This window comes from Balaenoptera acutorostrata, unplaced genomic scaffold (assembly GCF_949987535.1).
Source record: "Balaenoptera acutorostrata unplaced genomic scaffold, mBalAcu1.1 scaffold_1171, whole genome shotgun sequence".
NCBI lineage: Eukaryota > Metazoa > Chordata > Mammalia > Artiodactyla > Balaenopteridae > Balaenoptera > Balaenoptera acutorostrata.
In genome coordinates this window covers 23061-47795 of record NW_026646446.1, presented here as the reverse complement: position 1 = coordinate 47795, position 24735 = coordinate 23061, and the positions used below count along the sequence as shown (strand labels likewise).

General features: G+C 48.0%; 1 protein-coding gene across 3 annotated transcripts; it reads right to left on the bottom strand.

Annotated features, from left to right (window-relative positions):
* Positions 1-1524: 1524 nt before the first annotated feature.
* Positions 1525-24377, bottom strand: LOC130706900 (ninjurin-1-like). Of its 3 annotated transcripts, none has more exons than XM_057539597.1 (2): positions 23928-24377; positions 1525-2452 (listed from the first exon to the last, which is right to left on the bottom strand). In XM_057539597.1, the coding sequence occupies exons 1-2, from the start codon at positions 24118-24120 to the stop codon at positions 2385-2387; spliced, it is 261 nt and encodes an 86-aa protein (XP_057395580.1). In that variant the 5' UTR covers positions 24121-24377; the 3' UTR covers positions 1525-2384. The 3 variants fall into 3 exon arrangements, with proteins under 3 accessions (XP_057395580.1, XP_057395579.1, XP_057395578.1); XM_057539596.1 differs by lacking the exon at positions 23928-24377 and adding an exon at positions 15098-15511; XM_057539595.1 differs by lacking the exons at positions 1525-2452; positions 23928-24377 and adding exons at positions 11315-14274; positions 15098-15511.
* Between the last annotated feature and the right edge of the window lie 358 nt (positions 24378-24735).

The following is a 24735-nucleotide window of genomic DNA, read 5'->3' as shown; positions in this document are numbered from 1 at the left end:
ATTTTTGCAATATATCTGACAAGAATTTCTCAAGGACTTTTCTAAAACTGGCCTGTTGCACAGTACTAACCTGGAATTAATCTCTACAGTTTGAACGTATGTCAAATTGGCAGCATTCAGAGACAGTAGGGATGGAATGCAAAAAGTGAGGTTTTTTTTAATGAAGAAATGTTGCTAAGTTTCACTTTGTGGACTTCCCTTTTAAATGTATTGCTTTCTGGAACTTCTGAAGTATCCATCCTTAAGGTAAGGCCTCTCAGCTCTTTGGACCACTACTACATTGGAATCTCCCAAAAGTTTTTTTCCTGAAACAGATTCTAGGCTTCACCACAGCGCTACTGAATCAGAATCTCTAGGACCTTGGAATCTGTATTCTTAACAGATTCCCTCAGATGATGTTTATGCAAGCTAAATGCCAAGAATCACCAACCTAGAGGCAGAGAAACTATGCATGCAATCTGGAGCTAAAGACCAAACTGGCTCTTACAAGAGTAAAATTGTCTTTATTGTAATCTTTTAACCCATTTTGCATGCCATTCCTTTTTGTGGATATGTTTTTAAATAAAAAGTTACCAGATAAATTACTTATCTTCCCACCCCCACTTCTCCTTCAGTGAAAATTAAAGCTCTAAGAATATGTCATATTTATCTTGAAACCTCAAGAACATACCTGGCCTGGGAGACAGGAATAATCCAAAAGTTAAAGGCCAAAGGGCATGAACTATTGGGTTGGCCAAAATGTTCATTCAGTTTTTTCTGTAAGATGGCTCTAGTGGCACTTAGTTGTCTTTAACTTCATGCAAAACAATTCTGTGGAACTTCCCTGGTGGTGCAGTGGTTAAGAATCCGCCTGCCAATGCAGGGGACATGAGTGCGAGCCCTGGGCGGGGAAGATCCCACATGCCGGGCTTCCCTGGTGGCGCAGTGGTTGAGAATCCACCTGCTGGTGCAGGGGACGCGGGTTCGAGCCCTGGTCTGGGAAGATCCCACATGCCACGGAGCAGCTGGGCCCGTGAGCCACAATTACTGAGCCTGCGTGTCTGGAGCCTGTGCTCCGCAACGGGAGAGGCCGCGATGGTGAGAGGCCCGCGCACCGCGATGAAGAGTGGCCCCCGCTTGCCACAGCTGGAGAAAGCCCTCGCACAGAAACGAAGACCCAACACAGCCAAAATAAATAAATAAATAAATAAATAATTAAAAAAAAAAAAAAAAAAAAGATCCCACATGCCGTGGAACAACTAAGCCCGTGCACCACAACTACTGAGGCTGTGCTCTAGAGCCCGTGAGCCACAACTACTAAGCCTGCACTACACAACTACTGAAGCCTGCGCGCCTAGAGCCCGCACGCTGCAACGAAGAGTAACCCCCGCTCGCCGCAACTAGAGAAAGCCAGTGCACAGCAACAGACCCAACGCAGCCAAAATAAATAAATTAAAAAAAAAAAAACAATTTTGTTAGATTGTATGTGACAGCTGTCCTATCAGCATGCATTTAAAAAAAGACATCAAAATTGGTGAATTTTTGTATACCCATTTTAATATTGAAGATGGAAGAAAAAAGTAACATTTTCGGCATAATATGCTTTATTATTTCAAGAAAGGTAAAATGCAACTGAAATGCAAAAAAAGATTTGTGCAGTGTGTGGAGAAGGTGCTGTGACTGATGGAACGTGTCAAAAGTAGTTTGTGAATTTCTCCCTGGTGTATGCTCCACAGTCGGGTAGACCAGTTGAAGTTGATAGTGATCAAATCGAGACATTAACTGAGAACAATCAACGTTATACCATGTGGGAGATAGCTGGCATACTCAAAATATCCAAATCAAGCATTGAAAATCAATTGCATCAGCTTGGTTATGTTGATCGCTTTGATGTTTAGTTTCCACGTAAAGCAAAAAAAAACCTTCTTGACCATATTTCTGCATGCGATTCTCTACTTAAACGTAATGAAAATGTTCCATTTTTAAAACAAATTGTGACAGGCGATGAAAAGTGGATACTGTACAATTATGTGGAATGGAAGAGATTGTGGGGCAAGCGAAATGAACCACCACCAACCACACCAAAGGCTGGTCTTCATCCAAAGAAGGTGATATTGCATATATGGTGGGATTGGAAGGGAGCCCTCTATTATGAGCTGCTTCCGGAAAACCAAACAATTAATTCCAACAAGTACTGCTCCCAGTTAGACCAACTTAAAGCAGCACTCGACGAAAAGCATCTGGAATTAGTCAACAGAAAACACATAATCCTCCATCAGGATAATGCAAGACCGCATGTTTCTTTGATGATCAGGCAAAAACTGTTACAGCTTGGCTGAGAAGTTCTGATTCATCTGCCGTATTCACCAGATGTTGCATCTTCAGATTTCCATTTATTTCGGTCTTTACAAAATTCTCTTAATGGAAAAAACTCCAATTCCCTGGAAGACTGTAAAAGGCACCTGGAACAGTTCTGTGCTCAAAAAGATAAAGTTTGGGGAAGATAGAATTACAAAGTTGCCTGGAAAATGGCAGAAAGTAGTGGAACAAAAGGGTGAATACGTTGTTCAATGAAGTTCTTGGTGAAAATGAAGACTGTGTCTTTTATTTTTACTTAAAAACCAAAGGCACTTTTTGGCCAGCCCAATACTTGTGTTCGCTTGGTCATACGCCCAGGGCCTACTACAGTATTTGTTAGATGAATGATCGTATATTACTGTTTGTGCTGCTTTCTTATAGTGTCCACTGTTTTAACAAGTCCAATTTTATTCGACTGTAGTCTTTATGATTTCTTAGAGCAGTCATTCACAGGTTCCTTAGGTAAAAATTCACTTAGATTATGGATTGTCAACAGTATTTCTAAATCGGATGGGGGAAAGTGTAGAAACAGGGAGGACTAGGGGAGAGTATGAATATTAGAATCAAAATATTTCAGAACTGCAGAGAGACTTCTAGAACATCTAGTTCCTACTTCATGGTGAAATAAGAAAAATAAGAATTATACTGCCTCTTTTATGAAGTTTTATTCAATTTAAAGAACAGTCCTGACACTATGCCCTTCACTACCAACTTGGATTTTAAAATGACCTTTCTTTCATGAATATTGTGCTGGTAGGTGTTTTAATAGCCTCACTTGGCAAAATTAGAGTCAGACCACTCAGTCTTGCCACCGACCCCCACCTAACCCCCCCTGCCTTTTTTATCTATTTTTCCACCAAATCCCAAAGTTGGGGAATCACTGATAAATACATAACACTAGCTAATATTAAGTGCTTCGTATGAGTTAAGCCCATTCCATCAATTATTTGATCCCTCCCCACCAAATCTGTTCAAACCCAGGCAATATAACCTACAGACCACACACTTACTGTTCCAACTATTTGTTTGAAGCCAAACTCATTAGACAAGTCATTTAACCTCTGAAATAGTTTCCCATATGTATAATGGAGATACTACCTATCTCCACTGGGTTATTGGAGAGATTAAAAAGCAACAGTATTTTGGGCTTCCCTGGTGGCACAGTGGTTGAGAATCTGCCTGCCAATGCAGGGAACATGGGTTCGAGCCCTGGTCTGGGAAGATCCCACATGCCGCGGAGCAACTGGGCCCGTGAGCCACAACTATTGAGCCTGCGCGTCTGGAGCCTGTGCTCCGCAACAAGAGAGGCCACGATAATAAGAGGCCCGCGCACCGCGATGAAGAGTGGCCCCCACTTGCCGCAACTGGAGAAAGCCCTCGCACAGAAACGAAGACCCAACACAGCCAAAAATCAATAAATTTTAAAAAAAAAATGCCACCTCAAAAAATGCCACTTTGGCATAAATACGGTTTTGAGCTGAAAGCCATTGAAAATCAGCAGATGCAGGAAGAAATCTTCCCTCCCCTTTTCTCCCTAAAAGCAGGGCATGAATTTTCCCTGAGACCGGGGCCCCCTCGCCCGAACCAGGAAGAAGAGAGTGACTCTTGTCACCAAAGGTGGAGAATGGGCACTGAGGTGAGTCTACATAAACAAACCTTATGAAAATAGCGCTTATCTCCCATCAGTTTCCCCATTCATTTCCTACTCACTTTCCTCCAAACCCCCTTTCCTTTCTTAAAAATGGAATATAAGCCCCCAAGTCTAACTACTTCTTTGAGTTTCACTTCCTTCCTGTTGGACTCTTTCACACAGAAAATATTCATTAAAATAATTTATTTTTTTCTTCCATTATTCTGTCGTTTGTCAGTTTACTTTGCAGGCCCCTACGAATAAACCTAAGAGGGTAGAGGAAAGAAATTTCCTCTCAGACATTAGCAATGAAGGGGAAAAAATGTTTTAGTGGTGACATGGGAATGAACTTTGGAGTTGGTCAAATCATCACAATGGTCACATCAGTCATCTATGCTGAGCAACCCTCCCTTGGTATTCTTGTCCTGCCTCTATTTCTCATGATATCTGGTAGCACTGCAGTGCCCAGGAATGTAATGAGCTCTCTCCAAGGTGCGGCCTATATGCAGATATTATTTTATAAACTATTTCCAGAATCTTGTTCAAGGTAAAACCATACAATTCATGTTCTAAGTTCGAAGGCAGCTCAGCTCACAGAGAAGACCTTTGAGAAAGCACAACATGCTTACGGGTCTCTGGCATGGTATCAATGTCAGCCTCTAGACTGTGTCAAAAGCAATTCTGCACTCCCTCGTATTGACCAAACATGGGTAAAATACCTCTTCTGGTGCTTCCTTCTCTCTGATGATGTAGCTACCTGGGAGCCTGTAAGAACTCACTAATACTATGCTTTCTAAGAGCAGTTTCTGCTCTCACTCAAAATTGTATAGTTTTTCTTTAATCATGTGGATAGCTTCAAGATTAGTTTTTTGGATTTGGTATTTTTTACAATGGGATAACTTGATAATATATCTGAGAATACCCTTCCCAGTAATTCTAGTCTCCTTGACATCAGTAACATACGGAAGAGAAAAACCTTTGTAAAATGGTGTTAAGGAAAATTATCCAAAAGCCTGAAAAAAACTAAAGGGACTTTTTGCCTGTTCTTTCTTAGTTATGCTAGGGTTTGATTATCAGGCCTGCCTGAGGATTATCTGAATCTCTAGGCATGTACCTTTGCATCTTTGTTTAACTTGTTATTTACTATTGATAAAGGTATGGTGTAATTCTGAAGGGGTTGATGTTAATTGGTACCTTGATTTCTGTCAGAGAGCAATACAAATAATGTCTGTTCAGTAGGGATGCAAATGATTCCTTTCTGATGGAAAATACAATTTCCAAAATTCAGAATGTTAGCTGATTTTCCCTACAGAACATTAGCTATTTTTTATCTAAAATCAGTAATCCTATTTAAGAATTCTTCCAGCTACTATAAAAGCTTCCACCCCATTTAGTTCTTTTGAATCAGCACTACCATCATGCCAGTTCTCTTATTAATGGGTTCATTAAATCTGTGACATATACTCATTTTACATTTGCATGAGAGTCATGAGTTTAATTTATGAAAATGATACTTTGACAAGGAGCAATTGTGAGTAGCACAATGTGCACCAGTCAACAAACCATGGGCACACAAAGTAAGGGCTACCTGCATGGACATACACACCAAAAAACTGGTCACTTTCAAACAGTATCTCTGCTATCTTTTCCCTGCTTTTATTTGGGTTCATAAGAGCTCAGATTTCCCAATATCTAGTAGATATGTTAAGTTTCTCTGTTACAAATATGTAGGCTTATATTTGTTTTAAGTTCATATATTATTTTTAATCAAAATTTTGGACTCTGCCCTTTTCCATAGGATAGTTAGTGCCTAGTGATTTGAGGGTGGGTCTGATAACAGGCTCCTAGCCAAAGCTGAGATTTATTCTGGAAAGTTTAAGCCTGCAGCTCCATACTGTAGGTGTCCTTACACCTACAACACTGAGGTGTCCTCACTCACCACCACCTCCCTGCCCTGCTTGTTCCCGCTGTCTGCCTGGAGAGAACCTGGGGAGAACCTCCACCACTGCCCCACTCTTCCTTCTTTTTGGTCTTCCCCCTTACTTGGGGAGATTGCTTGTACACTTCTGCTTTTCCTTCTCCCTTCCCTTTGCCCCTCTTTTACCAAGTCTAATCATACTCCTTTGATGGGACTATTTCCCTTGCAATCAACTTCATTGCAATTGTTTTGATTAGTGGTTATTGGCACCATTCCCCTATCAAAAAGAACTAATCAAACACCTGACCTGGTGGGTGGGGATCAATTCCACTATGATGAGCAAAGGAGAGCTGAGAGGACACTGATTTCATAAATGGACTCGTGAATGTTTTAGTTATAAAGAGTTTTGTGTCCCTATACCATTTAGTAATTGTAGGCCTGTGAAACTGAATTTTAAATTAACAAAAACTCTGCATTGTTCAATTCAAAGGATAGATTCTACTTACTATTTTGTACCAGAACAAATGTTGAACTGGCACCAAAGATGAATGACACATCCTACCAGCCCTCAACGAGGTCACAGTCCAATGGAGTTGAGAGGCATGTACATATAACATGCAAGATTTCTTTTATAAATATTGCAGAGGTATAAACCAGGTGAAATTAAGGCATAATTAGGGAGAAACACATGATTTAAGAATCTAAAAAGGCTTACCGGGGGCATTACATTTTATTTTATTATTATTTTATTTTAATGAAGTCCTGTTGCATTTTATATTGAGTTCTGTGATCCATTTAATGTATATGAAAAGTGTAAGGTCTTTGTCTAGATTCATTTTTTTTTTTTTTGCATGTAGCTGTCCAGTTGTTCCAGCACCAAAATTACACACGGAGAAACAGACAATCTCAATAGGCCTGTATCTATTAAAGGATTTGAAACTATAATTAATAACCTGCCAAAAAGAAAGCACTAGGGCCAGATTGTTTCACTGGTGAATTTTAACAAATATTTTAGGGAAAATGTATGCTTATTCTCTAAAAATAGAACTAGAATGAATACTTTCTAACTCATTCTATGAAACCAGCATTATCCTAACACCAAAAGCATACAAAGCATTACAAAAAAAAAGGAAAAATTCAGACAAATGAATATAGTTGCAAAAATCCTGAACAAAATATTAGTCAATCAAATCCAACTATGTATGAACAGAATTATACACCATGGGCAAGTGGGAATTCTTCCAGGTATACAAGGCTGGTTCAACATAAGAAAACCAACTAGTGTAATTCATCATATAAACAGGTTAAAGAAGAAAAACTATATGGTCCTATTAATAGATACAGAAAAAGCATTTGACAAATCCAGCATTCATTCATGACAAAAACGTTCAGTAAACTAGAAATAGAAGGGAACTATTGCAACTTAAGAATGAGAATTTACAAAACACCTACAGCTAATATAATATTTATTAGTGAGAAACTAGATGCTTTCTCACTAAGATTAAGAACAAGGCAAGGGGGCTTCCCTGGTGGCGCAGTGGTTGAGAATCTGCCTGCTAATGCAGGGGACACGGGCTCGAGCCCTGGTCTGGGAAGATCCCACATGCCGCGGAGCAGCCAGGCCCGTGAGCCACAACTACTGAGCCTGCGCGCCTGGAGCCTGTGCTCCGCAACAAGAGAGGCAACGATAGCGAGGGGCCCGCGCACCGCGATAAAGAGTGGCCCCCGCTTGCCACAACTGGAGAAAGTCCTCGCACAGAAACGAAGAGCCGACACAGCCAAAAATAAATAAATAAATAAATAAAAAGAACAAGGCAAGGATATCGCCTCTTAACACATTTTTTCAACATTGTCCTAGAATTCACAGCTAATATAATTAGACAAAAAAAGGAAATTAAAAGTATATAAATTGGAAAGGAAGAAATAAAACTGTTTTTGTAGATGACATGATCATCTATGTAGGAAATCTCACAGAATCAACAAAAAACTTTGAGAACTAATAAGCAATTATAGCAAGGTTGCAGGATACATTTTTCACGTATACAAATTAATTGCTTCCCTGTACACCAGCAATTTACAACTGGGTTTTGAAATTAAAAAACACAATATCGGGCTTCCCTGGTGGCGCAGTGGTTGAGAATCTGCCTGCTAATGCAGGAGACACGGGTTCGAGCCCTGGTCTGGGAAGATCCCACATGCCACGGAGCAACTGGGCCCGTGAGCCACAGCTGCTGAGCCTGCGCGTCTGGAGCCTGTGCCCCGCGACGGGAGGGGCCGCGATAGTGAAAGGCCCGCGCACCGCGATGAAGAGCGGTCCCCGCACCGCGATGAAGAGTGGCCCCCACTTGCCGCAACTAGAGAAAGCCCTCGCACGAACCGAAGACCCAGCACAGCCAAAAATAAATAAATAAATAAATAAATAAATAAATAAATAAATAAATAAAAATTAAAAAAAAAAAAAAAAAAAAAAAAAAACAATATCATTTACATTAACACCCAAAAATGAAATACTTAGGTATAAGTCGAAGAAAATATGTGTAATATCTATATGAGGAAAAACTACAAACCTGTGATGAAAGAAATCAAATAATTTAAATAAATGGAGAGATACTACATGTTCATGTATAGGATGATCAAAATTGTTAAGACGTCAGTTCTTCCCAACTTGATCTACAGATTTAATTAATCCCAATCAAAATCCCAAGTGATCTGGTGGATATTGACAAACTGATTCTAAAGTTTGTAAAAACCCAGAATGGCTGACACAGTATTGAAGGGAGAGAACAAAGTTGGAGGATTAACATTACCCCAAATCAAGACTTACTATAAAGTTAACAGTAATCAAGACAGTGTGGTATGGGCAAAAGAATAGACAAATAGATCAATGGAACTGAATAGAAAGCCCAGAAATAGACCAAGACATATACAGTCAACTGATTTTGACAAAGGAACAGAGGCAATATGATGAACAAAGATAGTCTTTTCAACAAACAATGTTGGAATAACTAGACATCCACATGCAAAAAAAAAAAAAAAAAAAAAAAAGTGAATTTAGAAACAAACCTTACACCTTTCACGAACATTAAGTGAAAATAGAGCACAGACCTAAGTATAAAACACAAAGCTATAAAACTTCTGGAAGATAACATGGAAGAAAATCTTCCAACTCTACAACACTCTGGAAAAGGCAAAATTATGGAGACACTAAAAAGATTAGGGGTTGCCAGGAATTAGGGACAAGAGAGGAATGATGAACAGGTAGATTACAAGAATTTTTAGGGCAGTGAAACTATTATGTATGAGATTGTAATGGTCAATACATGTCATTATACATTTATCCAAACCTATAGAACGTACAACACAAATAGTGAACTCTAATGTAAAACTTAATTAACAACAATACATCAGTATTGGTTCATCAATTGTGAAAATGTACCACTAATGCAAGATGTTAATAATTGGGGAAAAGGGAATGGGGCGTTGGCAGGAGAATAGAATAAATGGAATCTCTATATCTGCTTAATATTTCTGTAAACCTAACACTGCTCAAAAAAAAGTTTCTACTTAAAGAAATAGTGGCAGAGAGAGTTGTAGATTTGTAGCAAAGTGCTGATTCATGAAGGTTTTAGAGATTTAACAAATATGCAGTAAGTGATTGCTTAGGGCTAGGAGGCTTGTGGGGATAGTAGGGTGATAGGTATGGGATTTCTTCTTGAGGTGACAAAAATGTTTTAAAATTAACCGTCGTGATCACTGCACATATCTGTGAATATACTAAAAACGACTGAATTTTACACTCTAAATGGATGAGTTATAATCATATGTGAATTATATCTGAATAAATCTAGCTAAAAAATTATATGGCCTAGATCTGTGTTATTAAATTAAATAAACAGCACTTAATAGTTTTTCTATAGCTGAAGTGTATGCTGTAAGGTTCTAACATATGACTTCTTCCCAGGAAGTCAATAATGTTTAAAAGTATAAAATTTCAGAGTTAATATCAATTTTTTACAGATTTCAATGACAAGAGAATCACAGATGCAAGGGCCAAGAGCCATTAAAATAGTTTCCTTCCAGATCACGGACTAATGAATAAGATTTCCAAATGTCAATATTGATGGCATGGAAAAGTATACACTATTAATTTGGAGTGAAGCTGTCAGCATTTATTTTTGAATGAAAACGATTACAAAACCCTCTTCCCCAAACACACACATACAAATGCCGAAGAGTGCATCCTCCTTCGTGAAGCTACCAACTCAGCAGCATTCAATGAAGGGCATACAAAAGATGGAGCGCACTACAAATTTCCATTGTTGCCACCACCTCAATAACAGAGGAGTGGCTTTATCATCGGAAGTAATCGAAAGAAAGAAAGAACAGATGGACGTCTGGTTTATGGGGACTCACACAGTAAGCGTCACCCGAGGTGGAGGGCTTGCCACGAATAGAAATTAGGTGTTAGAAAGAGGGAACATGAGCGCAACAGAGAGGAAGACGGTTTGGAGAAGGGATGCTCAATTATTTTATTCGGTTGTTTTATTTTGTGATATATGTCTGACAAACTGCACAGAATCGCATTCTCTTACTGAGTGAAACTAATTAGTGTAATTATTTTAAATTGAGGCTATCTTATAAAAAAGCTTAAGAACTCGGGGGCTTCCCTGGTGGCACAGTGGTTGACACTCTGCCTGCTAATGCAGGGGACACGGGTTCGAGCCCTGGTCTGGGAAGATCCCACATGCCGCGGAGCAACTAGGCCTGTGAGCCACAATTACTGAGCCTGCGCGTCTGGAGCCTGTGCTCCGCAACAAGAGAGGCCACGATAATGAGAGGCCCGCGCACCGCGATGAAGAGGGGCCCCCGCTCGCAGCAACTAGAGTAAGCCCTCGCACAGAAACGAAGAACCAACACAGCCAAAAATAAATAAATTAATTAATTAATTAAAAAAAAAAAAAAAAAGAAAACCCCAAACATGATAAATATCAATACAAAGAAAACCAAGCCTGGGCACATCATACTCAGATTACTGATGAGTAAAGATAAGGAGAAAATCTTTAAAATATCCAGAAAATAAAAGACACAACACATACAGAGGAACAAAAAAAAAAATGCTGAAGAACTAAAACCAAAAAAAATGATTTCTTTTGATTCTTTTAAAATATCCTATGAAAAGCTAGCTTTTAATAGGGACTTTAGATTGCTGTTATTTGGGGTATTTTGTACACTCTCTTCTATAGTTTCTAAATCACCTCTGTTTCATCAAGTGAAAAATCACATTTCATTGTACTTGTGCTCCATTTGTTCTCCATATAACATCTTCCCACCCTTGTTCTAGTATTATCTAAGATCTTGGGAGATTTCAATCAAAAACATGTGGATGATTTTGGACTCTAAGCTTGGAGCATCCACCAATTATGTTTGAATTCACGAGACTGAAATAGCTATTGGCAATAGTGTAACCAAGAGAGGAGATCCCTTCTTACACCTCACACATGTACATTTCACATGAGTGCCTTTACTGTAGCTTTATGACAAAGATGTTTAACCACCTGGCAATTAAAAAAAAAAAACACTTTGGTGCTCTAAATTCTTGTCATATTCTTCAAACTTATTGTCCTAAAAATATTTGTATAAACAACTGAATTTCAAAGGCATATTTTTAAAAGCTTTCTTATTATATATGCATATAGATCAACTTCTTAAACACTGTAAGCTGTAAGATGGAAGAATTTCTGCATCTAAGTGCATGCTTCTTTTCTTAGACATATTTGCACAATCATTGCAGGCTAAAATTGATGGTGCTCCTGAATGCAAGTTCCCTATAAGGTAAAATTCAGTTTCCTGTACTTCATTCCTATAATCTATAAATATTGAAATGAGGTAACTAGAAGGTAAGTTCATTTAAAAATTTAACTAAATTATTTTTGTAGCACATTGAATATTGTTTATTAGCATATATATTTTAAGGCACTGACTTACATAGGAATGATTCCCAGGGTGAAAACATGTATGTGATGTTTTAGAGAATAAAACAAAATTATTTTTATAACATATGTATATATATATAAATGCATATATTAGCCAATATCCATTTGTAAACCTTTATTCTATTCAAACTTAATACTCCACTTCCAAAAAGATATGTCCATGTAAAGTTGATAAAGTTCACCTCTTAAAATATGTCTATGTTTAAAAGAAATAAAGGTGCACTATACACCAAATTCTGTTCTTTAAATTTGTATTTCATATATAAATTGGACTACACTGCATTATGTAATACTCCATAGGTACTGAATAAGTAATAAAAACTAAAAATAGTATTTATCTAGATGATATGATTGACCAGAAGGTATGTCCTGGATTATTATAAATATTTCAAGAGGAGGAGGATTATCCATAAAACCTTTTACATCTGAAGTCCTGGGTCTTATTAATGTTTTGACAACCTTTAAGTACAGAAACGCCTACAGAATCAACTGGTGAGTAAGTTCTTTCAAATGGTGAGAACAGACTATATATATATATGCTACAAAAACCTGCCTTCTAAGTATGGAACCGTAAATCTCTCCACACTGGAATCCCAGAATGGCCAAGAACAGATAGAAAACTAAGAACCACCTCCCAGGGTCTTGGGGCATGCACAGATAAACTTGAGAATGAGAAGGAATGTCCTGCCCGGGCAACATTCTAACCCCTCTTCTTGGCTGCTTCATCTGGAACCCTGATCAGAGAAAGGGAAATAATGAGGGGGAATAACGCTAGTGGGTCTGGTGACTGATGGTCAGCCATAGCAGCAGGTCCCCACTTGGCAAACGGGGGTGTCAATGGAATGCCCTGCCATCAGCAATGCACTTAGTGAATGACGAGTCTGTGATAACAGAAAGTGCATGTACTATAACTGAATACAACAGGTTACAAAACTTTTGTAATACAGGTACACACATTCATACACACATGCACAATACAACCTCAATTATGTAAAATAAAGCATATGAAAACCATAAAGACAATACACCAAAACGTGGGTTGTCACTGACTGGGAGATTATGGGTAATACTTTTCCTCTTTCTACTTTCCTATTATTTTTTTCCAATTGTCTATAATCGTGTATTGCTTGGATATCTAAAAAACGTATTTTAAATGTCAACATAAATTCAATGAAATTTAGCAAATTTCACGTTTTAGCAAGAGAGAAAAATGAATACTCTTCAAAACAGATAACGATCCTTCCTACAAACGACTTTGACCATTGGCCTGATGATAAAGGTTGATAATTAGTAAATAGGAGGACGCTTTGCAAATGTTGGCGTCAGCAGCCTGCCCCAGACCCCTCTCTCTGGGTCAGATGGTTCTCTTTTCTGTGAAACATTCTGGTCTATCCTAGAGGACTGGGGAACGTGGAGGGAGAGAGGTGTAAGGAGAGGAAAACGGTTAGAAATCGGCTGGGTAACGGATATAGCCTCAAAACTGCTCTGAAAGTGTTTGCAGCCTGTACCTGCACTAAACAGCCCGATCTGTTTCACACACACCAGGGCGTGGCCCACGAGGAAAAAACCCGCGCATCCGTGACATTTTAGACCTTAAGGGTATCGATACTTCCACTTTGCAAGGAGCCGTTGCTCCCACCACATCCCCAAACGCAAGCCTCAAGGAGGGTGTAGGTTTGGCTCCGGCCAAAGTGCTGCGGGCAGTTTTAACTTTACGTTCCTGTAAGGCTGCCCTGTTCATCTCCTGATCTTGGTTTCGGGAGCTCTGAAGATCCGTTTAAGGTTCTTTTCATAGACTGAGCCTCTAGGCCTTTGTGTCTAGAGAAACCCAAGCCTCCCTCACCTGGGGACCTGTGATCTGACCCTCCTACACCATCAGTAAAGATGCAGGTGCTCAAACTGCAAGAATCAGGGTCTGTGTTTAATGTCCCCGGGGCAAGCACGTCGGAGAAGGGGTGGGGACAGGCCAAGTGCGAGTGCTGGCAGACCATTCCTGCAACAGTTCTCTTGGAAACCCCTGTCCGCGTCGTACTTTTTCGGCTGGTGGGTGGAGGCAAAGACTGTGGACGCGTGGGCTCATCACCATCACCCTCCGCGCACTGGCAACTTTTGAGTGACGGCAGTAACTTCCGGGTGAATGGATTTTTCACTCGATTTGGGTTGGGGATGGATGATGGGGACAAACGTCTGGGAGTGTCGACTTAAAAGAGTCTATCGACTTTATGGAGGACTTGTGGACTTCCACAGAACACCCAGTGAAAAAGAGGGGTTCGGGAGGAGGGGTGCAGAGAAACGAGGGTGCGGGAATAGGCTGCCGTAAACCGGACAAATACCCAAAGTGAGTAGGGGGCGCCCGGCTTGGCCAAAGCCGGGCTGATGCCACCGAGGAGGGCCACCTAGAAGAAGGAAGCTCAGCGTGGGCGCCTTGACCCCGCTCGGGTCTCCGCGGCTCGCTCCCGCCCCCTCAGGCCCCCGCGCCTCGCTCCCGCCCCCTCAGGCCCCCGCGCCTCGCTCCCGCCCCCTCAGGCCCCCGCGCCTCGCTCCCGCCCCCTCAGGCCCCCGCGCCTCGCTCCCGCCCCCTCAGGCCCCCGAGGCTCGCTCCCGCCCCCTCCGGCCCCCGCGCCTCGCTCCCGCCCCCTCCGGCCCCCGCGCCTCGCTCCCGCCCCCTCCGGCCCCCGCGCCTCGCTCCCGCCCCCTCCGACCCCCGAGGCTCGCTCCCGCCCCCTCAGACCCCCGAGGCTCGCTCCCGCCCCCTCAGGCCCCCGCGCCTCGCTCCCGCCCCCTCAGACCCCCGAGGCTCGTTCCCGCCCCCTCAGGCCCGCGCGCCTCGCTCCCGCCCCCTCAGGCCCCCGCGCCTCGTTCCCGCCCCCTCAGGCCCCCGCGCCTCGCTCCCGCCCCCTCAGACCCCCGAGGCTCGTTCCCGCCCCTTAAGGCCCGCGCGCCTCGCTCCCGCCCCCTCAGGCCCCCGCGCCTCGTTCCCGCCCCCTCAGGCCCCCGCGCCTCGCTCCCGCCCCCTCAGGACCCCGAGGCTCGCTCCCGCCCCCTCAGGCCCGCGCGCCTCGCTCCCGCCTCCTCAGGCCCCCGCGCCTCGCTCCCGCCCCCTCAGGCCCCCGCGCGACGCCGGCGCGAGCCGGCCCGACCAGACCCCGGGGGGCAGCCTCAGAGGCGGCTGAGGGCTCGGCGGGCGTCCCGGGGTGCAGGGCGCGGCGAGGCGGGTACCTTGGTGCGCTGGTAGAAGTCGTCCACGGACCGCGAGCCCATGAAGGGGAACTGCGTGTGCGTGTCGATGCCGCCAGGCAAGACCAGCTTGCCGGCGGCGTCTAGGACCCGCAGCCCGGCCGGCGCGTCCCCAGGCGGCAGCAGGTCGCGCCCCAGCTCCCGCACCACGCCGTCCTCCACCAGCACGTCGGCTACCTGCGAGGAGTCGTCGTTGACCACGCGCCCACCGCGTATCAGGAGCCGCGACGGCGCCGCCATGGCGAGGGGCGCACACGCTGCGGAGCCGCCCTCCTTCCGGCGGCACGGGGCGGGCGCGCTGGCCCGGCTCCGGGTTTATCAAGGACCCGCTGCGAGGGGGTGGGGGAGGAGCGGCTCCACCCCCGGGGGGCTGGGCCTGCGCGAAAGGCTGGGGCGGGCGCAGAGGTCAGCGGGGTTCTGACCTGAAAGTTCCGCTGACCTGAATCCAGGTGTATGTCCAGACCCTGGATGTACACCGAGATTTTTTCCCTTCCAGTCATTGGAAGGGAAAAATCTTGGAGGCACTTTTAAAGACGAGGGACGTTTGTTTTCCTTTCTAAGAAAAGGCACTTTGGGGAAAGAAATCCACCTCATTTCTTCCCTTTATGAAGAGTGTGTCTGTACCAAAACGCAGAGAGACAGGCAGAGAGAGAGAGGAAGGGAGGGAGACAGACAGACACCACCAGCAGCAATGAAAATACCCACGCCCCGAAGAACCACTTGATCTGGATTTCCTTTTAAATATTCTTAACTATGTGAGGAACAAAGATAAATGACATTCTCGTCGTCAAGGAGCTAAGAGCCAACAGTGACACACATACATATTTCAATGGATAACAATAAAGAAACCAGAAAATTCTACCTTCGAGAGAGGCTAAAGATACGAGTTGAGAGGAAAGGGGGAGTTTATTTCTGCCTTGAAGGAAATTAGCTATGGAAGATTCACAAAGAGGTATCTGAAGCAGGACGCAGAGGACGTGGACATGGAGAGAGGAGGGGTGGGAAGAGGGACGATGCTCTGGGTGAGGGAACAGCTGGATAAAGGCGCCAAGAAGGTGATGGCAAGTTGAGTGTGACCTCCACGTGGTCAAGCTGAGGGGATAGGGTTGGACAGCTGTGGACCACCCCCTTCCTCCTCGTCTACTGCTGCCCCCCAGGTGGGTGCTGCTTGGCCAAGCCTCAGCCCAGTCCTCTCCAGACCATGGGGCAGAGCCCTGCCGGATGGACGGAGGCCTACACCTGAGGCCCCCTACTTGTGGCCCAGCGTGGCAGCCCTGCGGTTCCTTTCCTGCCATGCTGACCTTGTCAAGGTCCTGTGTGGGGAGCCAGTGGCAAGCAGGCCCACTCGGCATGGGGACCCCACATCACTCAGGTGTGGGGCTAGCGATGCCATGAGGCTGAGAGAAGGCGCCTTCTCGATGGGTTCTGAGACCCCCTTGTCTTCCAGACCCCAAGGTGCTGCCAGGGGCCCGGCGTGTCCTGGGCTTCTCCCCTGTCATCGTCGACAGGCACGTCAGCCGCTTCCTGCTGACCTTCCTCACAGATGACCTGGGGGGGGCTCTGACCAATCCCAGCCATGCCCGCCTGGCTGCTTGCTGCCCTGGGGCTGGCTGGCTTTTCTAAGTGTTTACGTTTCACTGTTTATAACTTATGTAACAAGCACTTTACCTTCACTGTACAGAGGTGCTCAACAATATTAAACGTTTGAGTCTTATCCCTTCTCTCAGGAGTGTTTTCTAGATGATACCAACACAAGACATGACAGCATGTCTAGCTGGGGCTGACCCTGTGGGCTCTTGGCTTCCCGAGTCCAACCCAAGACCCAGGTCCTGCTCAGGCCGCCTTCTCAGACCCCTGTGGGCCTGGGCCTCACCCCTCCATGTGGGCTACCTGCCCCAGATGACCCCTGCTGTGTCCCCCAGTGCCCACGTCCAGATATCCCCCGCCACGTGTTCCCTTCCCTCCCTCCCTGGCCGCCTTCCACTGCTTCTCTCCAGAACTCCCTACCTTGAACCCCTCCTGCCATCCCCTGCCTGGGTGTTGTTGGTCCCCACACCTGCCCCTGCCCATCTTCCCTCCTTCCCTAGCCCTCAGCCCCAGGTGGCGAGGAGGGACAGGGCCCACTGGGCTGCTCTGTTACCCGAGCCCTGGGCCATGGAGGGGCGCCAGCCAAATGCCTCACGATATCTAGTACCAGCATGTGTTCATTTGATTCCTCTTAGCAGCCCCAGGAGGTGGGCTGCTGCCCCTGCTTTCCTGATGAAGAATCTAAGACTGAAAGGAGAGATCACTCAGCCAGGAAAGGGGGGCCCAGTGCATGAGAGGCTCCACCACCATCGTCATTCCCTTCCTGTGACATGTCCCAAGGAGATACCCCCTCCCCCATCATCCCCCTTGTCTCTGTCCAGTCACCAGAGCCAACACCCAGCTCCTGGGCCCTCGAGGCCCCGCAGACTACTATCCTGGAAATGGAGCCCCTCCCCCCTGGGAGGCGATGACCTGCGCTTGGCGGGTCTGGGGAGGGTTCAGTTGACACGGATGTGGTCAGAGCCTAGAAATAAGTACAAAGTCTTGTCCCTGATCCCAGGTGGAGAGGAGGTTGAGACAGAAAAAAAAGAGTCCACAAAAACTTCTAGAACTTTTAGAGATGAAAAATGTAATTGTGCCATCTGAAGTCTTGGGCTCTGGCTCCTCACACCTTCCCCCAACAGCCTGGGGTTTGGCCATACCCAGCACCTTGTCCTCCTCAGAGCTGAGCCCCTGTATTTGTCTTGGGGACATGGGCCTGTCCCCTTGACCAGGGTGTTTGTACCTATCTGTCTCACCTGCCGGCCTCAGGCGTAGGATCTTGTCATGGAAATGTCCCTCGTGGACACAAGAGGGTGAGTGTACATGTCCAAGAGGGTGCTCTGCCTTTGGCTCTGGGGGCCCTGTGAGCCAAGTCCCCAGTGCCTACTACCCTCCTGCAGGCTGTGGTTGTCTGGCACCTGTCTTTTATGTGGACCCCTGTCACCACCCTCATTACTGATGAGGAAGCTGAAGCTCAGAGCCCAGGACCACACAGCTGCCAAGAGTGCCCTCCCCACGCGCGTGCACGTGCACACACAGGCATACACACATACACGAAAAGTGTGCACATGTACACGTGCACAATGCTCAGAGACACACGTGCACCGCACTAGCCATGGGCTGCCGGGGCCTGGGCCTGGCCCCTGATGGGTTCCTCTCCCCATTGCCCCCATCCCGTCAGCTCCTCCCTCTCCAGCCTCTTTGGGGAAACAGAAGTATGTTTGTCAACCCAAGAATCATCATGAGCTTGCATTTTCCATAGGGGGTTTCTGGAGGAACCCACAGCCTGACTCCAGGAATGACGCTACCATTGGGCCCCCAGGAAGGGTTCCACTCCCAGGTTTTAGCCTCTCAGGGCATGTGGGAAGGAGACAAGATGGGAGGCAGAGGAATCAGCTTCAGGACATGGTCTCTGGCTGATTCATTCAGCCAGCTTGTGGGCTAGTTCACTCATTTGCATGCCCAGCCATTAAAGTGAGGGCCAGGGCAAGGGAGAGCCAGGCATAAGAGCTCTCCTTTCTACCCTGAAGCCCGGGACAGTGCAGCTTCCCACTCGCTCCTCCACCTCTGCACTGCAGGCTGTGGGTGTGTGTCTCCAAATTCTGAGCCTTAGTTTACCCATCTGTAAAAAGGGACACAACCTTGGGACCCCTCCTTGAGCATGGTTATCCTGAGCTGGATAGCACTGCTCCAAGTACTGTTCTCTGGAAATTGCTTCATGAATTTACCACTTTGCTGGAAGGCACAGCTAATGCATGTTCTCTCTGGGACAGACTCCCATTGGGTGAAAGGAGTGCAGTTGCCAGTGGTCAGCGGGGAGGACACAGGTGCCGCCCTGAGCTGAATGGGCTGAACGGATCCCCCAATGGCTGTGAAGGTTCCTCTTGATCTTGTTCAGAGTCCAGGGTTAGGGATGCTGTGAACGTGCCCACTCCCTTCCAGCCTCAGGGCTGTGAACGTGCACCGCCGCACTCCAGATCTCTTGCAGACAGATCCCCATGTAAACTGGCTCTTATTGCAGCAGAGACTGACTGGAGGCCACCTTCCCGGTTGGCCAGCCAGACCAGGGGACTAGTCCCTGCACCTGCTCTGGACTCTGAGCTCAGAAGGTGGCAGGGGTTCTCGAGGTCAGCAGACTCCTGAGGCCCAGCCCAGCATGTCCTGTCCAGTCTGCAGCCCCTCCACCCATTGTGAGCGAGCGAGATTGTGATTCCGAGGGTAATTGCTTCCTGGGCAGATGCCTGGGGTATTTTTGATGCTTGTCCTGCTCTCTGACAGACACGCTTGGGTAAAAGTGACACATGCCCGGTGAAAGTGACAGACACAACTAGGTAAAGGGCACTACTGGGTGAAGGTGACAGACGCCTGACTGTAGGTGATAGAGACATCTGGGCAAAAGTAAATGAGACCACTGTGGCCCCGCAGGCCTGTGGCAGGGAAGGCCTGGGTACTGTCCACCCCCTGAGACCTGTGAGGCCCTGTGGCAGGGTTCCATCCCCTGAGCGAGGGGCAGTGAGTGCCTGTCCCAGGTCTCAGGACCCGTCTGGTGAGCTGTGATAGTCCAGGACACCTATTCCCTTGGCTCGAGCTGGGCTACTTCTTGAGACTGCTGACTTTCTCCTTCCATCCATGACCTACCAAGGCCTTGCCCTGGAGGTCCAAAGCAGCCCCCGAGCTCAGGCTGTTCTTGGACCCTTCCGTGGATCCCTGCCTCAACGGCCCCTTCCCCGACTGTGCCTGGACTCCATGCCTGCAGCTGAAGTCTGCAACAACAGCCCAGACCAGCAGCCAGGCCCCTCTCCCATCTGCCTGCCCCTGGCTGGTCGCTGCCATGCAATGCCTCCACTCCTGGGCTGGGACTGAGGGAGGTAGAACAATGGGGCATCCATGTCTAGGCACAGTACCTCCCTGCATGAGGCCATGCCCTGCCAACCACCTTGTCAGTCAGTGACCATGACCTGGAATGAATTAAGTTCATCAGGATGTGAAAGACACCGTGGGCCACCGTCTCCCCTGCTGGCCCCCTGACCCTCTGTCCCCTGTCCCCACCTCCATAGCTCAACAACTGGAACTGCCCATGATCCAAGCCTCTGCACCTTTGCACATGCTATTCCCTCGGCTGGAACACTCTTTACTAACCATCCGCCCTCCACCCCCCATCTACTCAACCTGGGTCTTTGGTAAAATGCCATCTCCACCAGGAAAGTCCCCCCAAAACTCTAGTAAGAAAAGAGTAGTTCCTCATCCTGGCTACCACAGTGCTGGGATGACTCCCATCTCCAGTCTGCCTGGGGTGGGGAAGAACTCCCATGTGTAGGGAGAGGAATGAGGGAGGGGGTGAGGAGGATGGGAGGGACGGAAGTGATGCGGGCATTTGGGAGAAGTGTGTCTGTGAAGAAGAAGGCGTGTGTGTGAAGAGTAGTGGTCCTGTGATGGAGGGAGTTAGGACCCTAGATACTCTTGCCAGCAGTGATGTGGTTCAGGCCGGATGAGGTCACAGGATGGTGTTTGTGGAACCAGAAATGCAACTGCAATTTGCACAATGCAGGGTTTCCCTCTGGGGGGAGGGCGCAGGGTCCAGGTGGGGGTGCTGACACTGTTGGAATCCGGGGTTGTTATATCCAGTTCTCGCCAGGTCAGTGCTTTGTGGACTATCTCAGAGAAGATACTGCTCACCCTGTGCCCCCAAAACCTCTGCATAAACCCCAGGCCTGACCAAGCCCTGGGTCAGGTCCCTGCTGTCTGGGCTCTGGGACCCCAGTCTTGTAGACTGGATGGGGGTTTGGGAGCACGGAGCAGGGGCCCTTCCTCATCGCTGGCCATGTGGCAGCTGGGACCTCAATTCTTATTCCACCTAGAGGCAGGACTGGAGCCCCATCTCCCCTCTGAGGACACCAAGGGCTGGGGCAGGGCCTGGGGGGCATTGCTGCCATGGGGCATCTTCCCTGGGCCACACACAGATCCAGCAGCTTAGCTTAGTTTCCCCTGAAATAAATACTTGAGAGAAAAGGAAGAAAACTGTTAAAACATTCAGCTCCTTGATTTTTATAAATAATGTGGTGAGAAAAGAGGAATTAAGTTCAATTAAAGGCAGGTGGGAGAGAAGGCACCTAAGAGGGGAGGGAAATGGGTAGGTGGGTGTGGCAGGTGTGGGAAGGAGGAATGACCCAATCCTGCAGCAAAAGTCCACCTTCTTGGTCCACTGGCCCCCATCCCATCCTGGCCTACCTTCCTCAGAGCCCCCTGACTCACCCTGTCCTCCCCCCACCCAGGTCAAGTGGGCCATGGCCTTGAAGGGTGGACAGTGGGGATGGAGAGTCAGGGAAGGAGAACGTGTAGAGTGAAACGGACCTAGAATACTCCCAGGGTTTGAGCCAGGTGGGAATAAACTGTGGTGTCCTCAGACACATGCAGGGGACATGAGAAATGAGGAGACAAGAACAAGGGTTCCTGGAGGGACAGAGGGGTCCTGTTTGGGCTTCCACTGGCACAGAGCTACTTCCTCATCTGGTGACTCTGCCAGGGGTGACCTGGGGATGACTCATCTATCCCTACCCCTATCTATCATCTATCTATCTATCTATCATCTATCTATCTATCTATCATCTATCATCTATCTATCTATCTATCATCTATCCATCTGTCCATCAATCTATCATCTTTTCGTCATCCATCCATCAGCCATCATCTCTCTATCTTTTACAGTAAGAAGGTTAAGCACACAGTCCCCCCAGAGCTTGCTCAACAAGCTCTGCATGACTGCCCCCTCCGCTGCACTGACCACCCCACACTCCTTCAAAGCCAGCCCCAGCTCACGTGGCCTCAGGGCTCGTGCACCACAGCCTGTCTTTTCCTGGGGCTCCCTCCCGGTCCTGGGTCCTAGAGCATCGGTCTTGAGAGCTCCCCAGCTCTCGACTTCCCTGTGTGTCCCTCTGTGGAGTCCTCCAACTTGGCACATATGTTTCCTTGTTTCTTACTCCTTAAGGGTCTCTGCCATCCCCAGGGAGGGCAGAGAAGTGTCCCCGGGTGGGGCAGCTGCATGGTAGGGCAGAGGGGGTAGTTAACAAGCAGTGGATGTGCTAGGGTCTAGGAGGACTCCCTGAGGGTTGTCACACCCCCTGGGTCTGGCTTGGCCCTGACTCGCTCTCTGGGCCTCGGTTTTCTGTCCATCCCTTGGCCACTGTGACACATGCACAAGGCTCGGAACTCGAGGAGGAGTGAATCTATTGCAGATATTTACTAAGTACCTACTGTATGTCAGACACAGTGCTGGGGACATAGGCTGTGGGTGGTTGCAACCGGTGGGAGAGCCAGGTCAGGCCAAATAGAAGTGCAAGTATGAGTAGGGGTCCACCTCCTCCCCCAGCTCAGGCAGAGCTCCCTCAGCCTTCAGGGAGTTGGTGGGCAGGACCCTCCTTCTCAGGGAGCAGCCCTGGTCTTGGGCCAGACGGTGCAAGGGTAGTCAGGGCTCAGATATGGGCCCCAGGGGGACACTGTGGGCAGTGACGCTAGCCAATGGCACCAAAGGCAGAGTAAACCCAAATGGCCCACCATGACAGTGACCAGCAGTGGTGGTCAGGAGGGCCAGTGGGGAAGACCTCAGGGCACAGCCCTGACCCTAGAGGGCAGCAGCACATGCCATGGACCTGAGACAGGAATACATCTGGAGTGAGGGTCAGGGGGCCGGAACTGTAGAGACATGAGCCTGGGTGCTGGTGGGTGGGCAGGTGGGGGGCTGTCATGTGTACCTGTTGTGGGAGCAGCTGGGGCAGGGGCTGTAGGGGGCTGGGATGCACAGACCCACCCTCTGTCATGCCCTGTCCCCAATGCCCCTAGCACCCGTGGAGGCCAGCCTGGCTTGGTGACCAGGGACCCAGTCTAGCCATCTGGGGCTTAACCTCTGGCCACATCTGGGCCAGCTTCCTGTCCTGGCCAAAGGAGGAACTAGGCCATCTGTTGGCCACGTCCATGGTCCACACAGGCTGGCATCCATCTGGTATGGCTGCCAGCCAGCCCACACCACAGGCCACAGACTGCTTCAGGCTACACCAGGCATGTAGGGCTGGGCAGCATCCACTTGTGCTGGGCCCTGGGCAGGGCTGGACCTGGGGGCATGGGCCCGGACACCATTCTGGACCCACCATGAGGGCCAGGTGGTAGGGGAGGTTCACAGCCGGGAGCCTGACCTCTGCTGCTTCCTGGCAATAACAAGACAGCCAAGGTAAGATGTGCTCATAGTGAGCGGCAGGAGGGGTGGTCCTCTGTACCACTTGCTCCCAGGGCCCAGCCACCTGCACAGCTCTGCATCTGACCCCTCTGGCTGGGGTGGCCCCAGGTTCATTGGATCCTCTGGGAACATGTGTCCACCCACTGCCTACCTGCTGGTCTTGCTTCTTCATGGACCTCATCCCATGTGTGGATCACCTTTAAAAACCTTCTTTATGGGACATTCAGACACTCAGAAGAGCAGAGAGTGGTTATGACATTTTCCTGTGTCCTCAGCTTGGGTGAGTGGAAAGATGGAGACATGGGGGTCCCTCTGGGGGCCACGATGGGAGTTACATTTTGGACCACGTGCCTAGTGAGAAGGGCCGGGGCCTCCTTGCAGCTCTGTGAGGGCCTGGAAAACACTCAGTGGGGTAAGTGACGCATCCCAGGGTGCGTGCAGGCAGAATCAGCTGACCGTGGGGCAGGGGTACCCCAGGGCCCTCCCACTGCTGGGGCCCCCTGCCCAGGCACGCACCAAGGAAGATGAGCAGCACGCCCACACCAATCTGCAGCATGAGGGAGATGGAGATGAGGACCACCAGAGGGATGAAGAAGGCGAAGCCAGGGCCCTGCTCGATGACAGCCTTCAGCTGGGAGGCGTTGGCCAACAGCAGTGCGATGTCCAGCATGCTCTCTGCCGCACTCTTCTTATTGGCATAATGGTTCATGTTGATGGGCCGGTTCCTGCCCCAGCGGGGTGCCTGCAGGGAGGGGGGTGGTCAGCCCGGGCTCTGTGGCAGGGGGCTGCAGGCCTGGGCCCACCCTGGTGTCCGCCCCTTTGAGCCTGGTCTCCTTCCCAGGGATGTGGGGGTTGATCGGATCAGCAGGTGAGGGCCCAGATGAGGGCTCGAAAGGGAAGTGCTTATTAATAGAACAAGAGGCCCAGAGAAGGCTGTGCAGCCCCTGCAAGACCCACCCTACGAATCAAGTCCTGGAAGAGAAAGGAAACAAAACACAACCTTAGCACACACCCTGGTTTTAGATGGGAAAATGCCGCCAATTGTCTGCCTGCCATGGGCGGGGCCGTCTGGTAGCCTTCCCTGCGTGCCCCTGCCTGCCCTCCTTTCCAGGAGGTGATTGGTGCCAGGGCGGGAAATGACGTGACGGCAGCTGGATCCCAGATTCCTGCATACTCGCCCAGACCTGCAACAAGTCTTCGTGGGATGGCCGATCCACCCAGGCCATCTCCCAGCTGTGCAGTCACACAGCAGGTGCTCAATAGATGCCTCTGCATTCTACAATGCAACTGAGCTCAGCTTCTTCCTTAATTTTTATTAAAAAAA